At 46.3% G+C, this 6,173-nt stretch overlaps 1 protein-coding gene across 2 annotated transcripts in view; it reads left to right on the forward strand.

Moving 5' to 3' along the window:
- Window positions 1–6,173, forward strand: part of MOB1A (MOB kinase activator 1A) — a 27,765-nt gene extending 21,592 nt beyond the window's left edge. For both annotated transcript variants that reach the window (XM_006880848.1, XM_006880849.1), the window contains exons 5-6: window positions 4,549–4,712; window positions 6,096–6,173. In XM_006880848.1, the coding sequence (XP_006880910.1) occupies window positions 4,549–4,712; window positions 6,096–6,173 (242 nt within the window). The remainder of the gene's footprint in view (window positions 1–4,548; window positions 4,713–6,095) is intronic.

Raw genomic sequence — 6,173 nt, forward strand, 5'->3', positions numbered from 1 at the left:
GTGTCAGAGGCAGTGCGGTTGGCGCAGGATAGAGCAGGGTTTAGGGCTGTTGTGCATAGGGTCGCTATGAGTCGGAAAGGACTCGACGGCACATAACAACAACAACAACAACCTTTTTTGTACTAAATTATGTCCTTTACTAATCATAAGTCTTTTGTTTTTCACAATTTTTTTCCCTCATTTAATTTGCTGAGTGCTTTCTTTTATTCTGACTGTTCTATGTTCAGGGAACTCTGGTGGCCTACTGCTAAGAAACTGCACTGCAGTTCTACAGGTGTGCCGTTTGAACCCACCAGCTTCTCCATAGGACAGATAAGGATGTCCTGGGACAACACTTCAGGGGCAGCTGTGGGTCACTTTCAACTGACAGCAACAACAACAACAGTTCACCAAATTGTCATGTGTTTTAGCGTCTTTCAGTCTCTTATCTGCTCTTGTACTTCAGAAGTTCTGCACTGCTGTGACCACGTGGTTCCAGCATCTTACAGGGCTGGTCATCATTCCATGACCACCTCTTTCATGGTTATTCAGGAATATGTGTTCTTCCAGAGAACTTAGAATGACTTTGTCAAGGTAAAAATAAAACTGAGTATTTTTATGCTGATTACATTCCATTCTTAGTCGTTCTACAGTACTGAGTCGTCTTGCATTAACAAACCGTACTTCTTCATAGCATTTATGAAGTCTTAGTTCCTCTTGTAAAGTTCTGTGGTTTAGTTTATGTTAATCCCGCATGTTCCTACAATTTATTCCTCGGCCTTTTCTGTTTTTCTTTGTGTTAGTTTTCACCTGGCCAGTGACTGGAACATAGTAAGGCCGTGGGTTCTCACTTTCAATTCACCATTGGCTCTGAGACTCACCTTGTTTCTGTCAGGTTTGGATGGGCTTTGCTGGTTTCCTTAGGGGTTCATTCACAACATGTGAAGGGAATGCTGGTCTCCCCTCTTCTTCTGAGGGGTGTGGTGTTTGTCTAGCACCAGTGGGCACTATCGAGCAGTACCGAGCACTGTTGGTCATGGTGACTGGTAGACATCCTTCTCGTGTCCTCCTGTCTATGCAGTTGGACGTTCCCGGGCAGTACCAAGCAGTGTTGGTCCTGGTCACTGTGCTGGGTACATGTCCTTCTCATGTCCTCCTGTCTGTGCAAGTGCTGTGGATTTTCTACTCTCTCAGCATGAACCAGGAATCTGGTAGAGGTGTATGAAGTTTTAAAATCCTATTCAGGACATATCCTTTTATTTCTTTTTTAAACTGTAATTTCTCTTCTGTGTTGAGAATATACGAAATGCATAACAGTCCAGCAGCTAGTTCATTGACACCGAGGACATGCATTGGATCATGCAGCCAGTTACACCCCCTTTCGCTAAGCTTTTCCTCCCCCAATACACACACACACACACACACACACACACACACACGTTTCAAGTTGCCACTGCCCTCCTGGTCCAGTGTGGGTAGATCTTAGTAGGGCTCAGTGCCGAGTCCTACATTGTTCACTGTCTCGACTCAGTGGCAATGAGATGAGTTTTCTAAAGTGAAGCACTGAAAGAAAAGTTAGATGAAAAATATGCTATATACACTAAAGACCAAAGTTCAGTGTATTGGGTAGTGTTTTCCCACTGAACACCAGTCTGAGATCAGAGAAGGATTTATTCAGGAAAATCGTGGGTCTCTCACATGCAGTGCTTACAGAGGACAGCCGTGTGGATGGAGGGATTCACACTCACTCTGCTTTGACCAGCGGCTGAGAATGTGCATGACTCTAGAGGAAGGCCCTCAACAAGTGGACAGACATCAGTGGGCTTGCGTGTGCCAGAGATGGTGAGGATGGCACAGGGTAGGACAGGATTCAGCTGGGACGTTCGTAGGGTCAGTGTGAGTCATCTCAGTGGCACCTAACAGCAACCCCAGGTACTCCAACTACAGTTTAGCAGCATTGCCAGGTGAGTCTTACACCTAACTCTCCATGGATCTTAGGAAAATACAGATTCTGCTTTGATGACAATGGAAATTCGCAGCAGGAAGCTGTCCCAGAATGAAGTAGAAGTTTGTATTTGCGAATTCCATGCTGTCTGTCATTCATTAGGGTGCTAAGAGGCGTCAGCCTGGCACTTCCTGACAACAGCTGCATTCTCCAGCTGTAACATGGGTTGCTTTGCTTTAAGGAGATCAGTGAGCAGTTATATAAATTAAGGTGTGGGGTTTTCCTTATTCTAAGAAGATTTACAGAACTCTTCGGTGGGGAATTGATTTTTTAAAAATTCTAATCAAGCTGAAACAGCTTCCTTCCCCAGGACACAACCCCCTTGACCCCAAGTATTTGCATTTTTTCAGAGAACAGGCAAGATGCTGGGAACCTGGTAGAGCATTGGAATTCAGTGTTTTCACTGTGACTCCCTCTAAACCTGAGATACCGTTGTGGGAATTTAGACCTTTTTATTATAAGCATTAAACATGAAGAACAAATCACTTGGCCAATTAAACTATAACTTAATATCAAGTTTAAGAGTACTCCTTTGAAGATAGGTCTTCATTTCAGAAATATTAATCTCTTTATCTAAAAGCATATAAATTAGGCTAAAAGCTGTTTATGAGAAAAATATAGTCATAAAGCAATTGAGACACACGGATTCTTCTGGTCCCTATTCCATCTAGCCTTATTTCCTGAGTATACGTAGCCCTGCTTTATCTTTTGCAGTAGAGAATTTCTTGCTCTGAGCATCTGAGAGAAGGAATTTTACTAGCTTTCTCTCTCTGGGAAATTAAAGTATTCCCTTGACAACTCTCACTGTACAGGTTTGAGATGGCACCATAGCAAATTATTTAGAATTTACATCTTTTTAACTGCACAAAGATTAAATTCTGTTTACTTAAACAAAAGAAAATGATGTCCTCCTTGGTTAGGGTATACCGGAGGAAAAAGACATTTATAGTCTCTAAGTAGGAGAGCCACTCACACTCCTAATGCCTCCAGAAAAGCATATGAGCAAGTTAGAGACCTTTCCGAATGATTGAGGAGGAGGAGTCTCAGCTTGAGGACTAAGGTGCATCCGATTCAGGCCATAGTCTTTCCGATTACTAGCTGTATATCTGAGACCTGGACAGTGAATAAGGATGAGAGAAAAAGGAGTGAGGCCTTTGAGCTGTGGGCTTGGAGAAGAGCACTGAACATGCCGTGGATGGCCAGGATAGGTCTCGGAGAGGGTGCAGTCGGAGTGCTCTTTGAAGGCAGGAATGATGAGGCTTTGCCTCGCATGCTTTGGGCTTGTCCTTGGAGAGGGACGTGATGAGAAGGGTGGAGGGTCAGCGAAGGAGAGGAAGACCCTCAACCAAGTGGATTGACACGGTGACTGCTGCGTGATAGGAAGTGTGAGGATGGTGCAGGACAAGACGAGGTTCAGATTTCTGTTCACAGGGTTACTACGAGTCCTTGACTAGATGGCACCTAACAACCACAACACGCTCCAGAATGCATTTGAAAAGGCATCGATCCACGGCTGGGGATAGGGAGCTAACACCAACACAACGCAACGAAATCCTCTCTCCGTTAGGGAGGATTTCTTTGTTTTGTTGTTTTTTTTTCTTTTTTTCAGAGAAGTGTTTCAAGAGTAGTGTAACCTACTAGAATAGGTTCTCCAGCCATATCTGTAAGGCTAGAAATGCCTTCTCCTTCACTCTGTCCGTCTTGGTCCCGTTTGTTGAGATGCTTGTCGTCGCAGCAGGCTTCTCTGGCACAGAGCCAGCCACGTCCTCGTCTCCACTGCTGAGGGGAGGGTCCCGCCTCCCCCGGCCCCTCTGAGCTGGTGCTGGTTTTCTCTGAGGGCAGGTGCCCTCTGCCTTGCTCAGGAAGTCTCCCCTCTTGCTGTTGTTGCAGGCCACAGATTGCCTACTGAGACTTGTCCCAGGCGACCGCAGGGTCTGCCTGGCTATCATCTTTGTAGACACATCACAGAATGAAAGCAATACTTCAAAAAAAAGAAACATTCAATTCCAGGTGCATTCCATTGTATTCAGAAGATACCTTCTACTAATAGAGTCGCCTGGCTGGGGGTTTTCTTTTGCCTTTAGGAGAGTTTCTTATGCGTGTGTACACATGAGTGAGTCATTTAAACTTACATGTCACACGAAGTAAGAATTTTTGTTTACAATAGATACTGTTGAATTTCACCTTAGATACTCTTTGATATTAAAACAATAAAACTGTGTTTATTCATGTTTTGTTTTTCCTGTTGGTGTAGTCTGTACGGACTGCACCCCTCTCGTGGTTTGAAGCCACCAAAGGTTCAGCAGGAAGAAGGTGGCCTGGCTCTTCCTGTATGATTTACAGTAGTCTGAAACCCCACTGGAGGGTCAGCTCGGGGGTGGGGTGGGGTGTGTGTGCGTGGGCAAGCGCACACGTACTCACCAACCCTGACTAATCATACACACACAGTGGGGACATAGCCTGTGTCTGTCTGTCTGTAAACCTGGGGCGGGCGTCACTGCTCATGCCGGTGTCTGAGCTCTCGCTCGTTTGATTAGAGACTAACCCAGCCTCTCTGCTTACAGGTGTCCCATTCCCCAAAAACTTCATGTCTGTTGCAAAGACGATTCTGAAGCGTCTCTTCAGGGTCTACGCCCACATTTACCATCAGCACTTTGACTCCGTGATGCAGCTTCAGGAGGAGGCCCATCTCAACACCTCGTTTAAGCACTTTATTTTCTTTGTTCAGGTGAGTGTCCGTCTTCCACCCCCTACCCCCGTGGTGATGCTTTTCACCAGCCATTGGCTGTAAGGTGTAGACAGGCTTCTCATTTCTGTGTGGCTCTTTCCTTTCCCTGCTCCCACCCCATCAGTGCAGAGAGGCAGTGCTTCCCTCGCACGTCCCTGGTTAGGACACGGTAGTACGGAACGGGGCCTGTTTCTTGCCTTGTAGACTCTTGGAGTTGGACCTGTACGTACTAGCTGACCGAATGCTTGCTGTTTCTGCAGTCCTCACGCACACAGTTGAGTGGCGCTTTTCACGCTGCTCAGGCGTCACCTTCACCTTCTCAGATGTTTCCATTGCCCTGCACAAACTGTGACCACTTTAGCTGTTCTCCCTCAACCCTGGTGGCTGCGGACACACCTGTTCTGGTTCTTTCTTTGACCGCCCTTTTGGCACATTGATTAAGCCCTGAGCTAACCAACTCTCGGCTAACTAAACAATCACTCCTTACATAGCTCTTGTCAGAGAGAAGGGTGTGGCATCTCCCTGCGTTTCGATTTGCAGTGTTGGCAGCCTGTGTGGCCTCTCACTGTCTGGTAGGGTCACAGGGCATGGGAACAGACTCAACAGCGTGAAAATGTGGGTCCTTTATCTTCTCATGACCAGCTGTGTTTTCAGGGCTCATCGTCCCTGAGCAGGGGTGGGGCTATATTGCTCTTTAGGACCGAGTGATACTCTGTTAAAAAGGTAATTTATAATACTAAAAAGAGTCCTCATGTCAAGGGGTAAACCCCCAGCTAATAGAGGCTTTGCAAGTCTACCTTTGTTGTTATTTGCTGTCTAGTCAACAGTGGCTCTTAACTGACCCTCAAGCAGACACTTCCGGAGGCTGTAAATCACACGAGTATCTTGTGTGGAGCAGCTGCTGCATCCCAGCTGGGTGCCTTGAGATTGGCAGCCTGACTCCTTACCACTGGGCCACCAGGGCTCCTGTCTCACTTTAGAGGTCCAGGACGTCTGCTTGTTTTACGGTGGAAAACGCAGGGATTGCCGCAGTGAGGTGATGAGGATGGTCAGGATAGGGCAGGGCTCAGGTCTTCCGTTCACAGGGCCACTCAGAGCCTAACGCATCTCAGCACCAAGTCAGTCCCCACGGTGCCACACACCACGGGAGGGAGAACACCCGGTGAGGACTGGAGTGGTAAGTCCAGCTGCTTTATCTAAAGGCCCCTGTGTTTTTTAAAGGAATAAAGATCCTGGCCTTAAATACTCCGAGACACTAGGTTTTCATCTTTTTAAATTTCAGAAAAGGAGATTTGAAGACCCTTCTCCAAGTTAGGTTTTTTTTTTTAAACAGTCTTGACGCTTGATCTGTTTGTAAGTCTGTGTTTCTTTTTCTGACTTCAGGAGTTTAATCTGATTGACAGGCGTGAGTTGGCACCTCTTCAGGAGTTAATTGAGAAGCTTGGATCGAAAGACAGATAA

Source organism: Elephantulus edwardii, unplaced genomic scaffold, assembly GCF_000299155.1.
Source record: "Elephantulus edwardii isolate Elephantulus edwardi_28Jun2011 unplaced genomic scaffold, EleEdw1.0 scaffold00011, whole genome shotgun sequence".
NCBI lineage: Eukaryota > Metazoa > Chordata > Mammalia > Macroscelidea > Macroscelididae > Elephantulus > Elephantulus edwardii.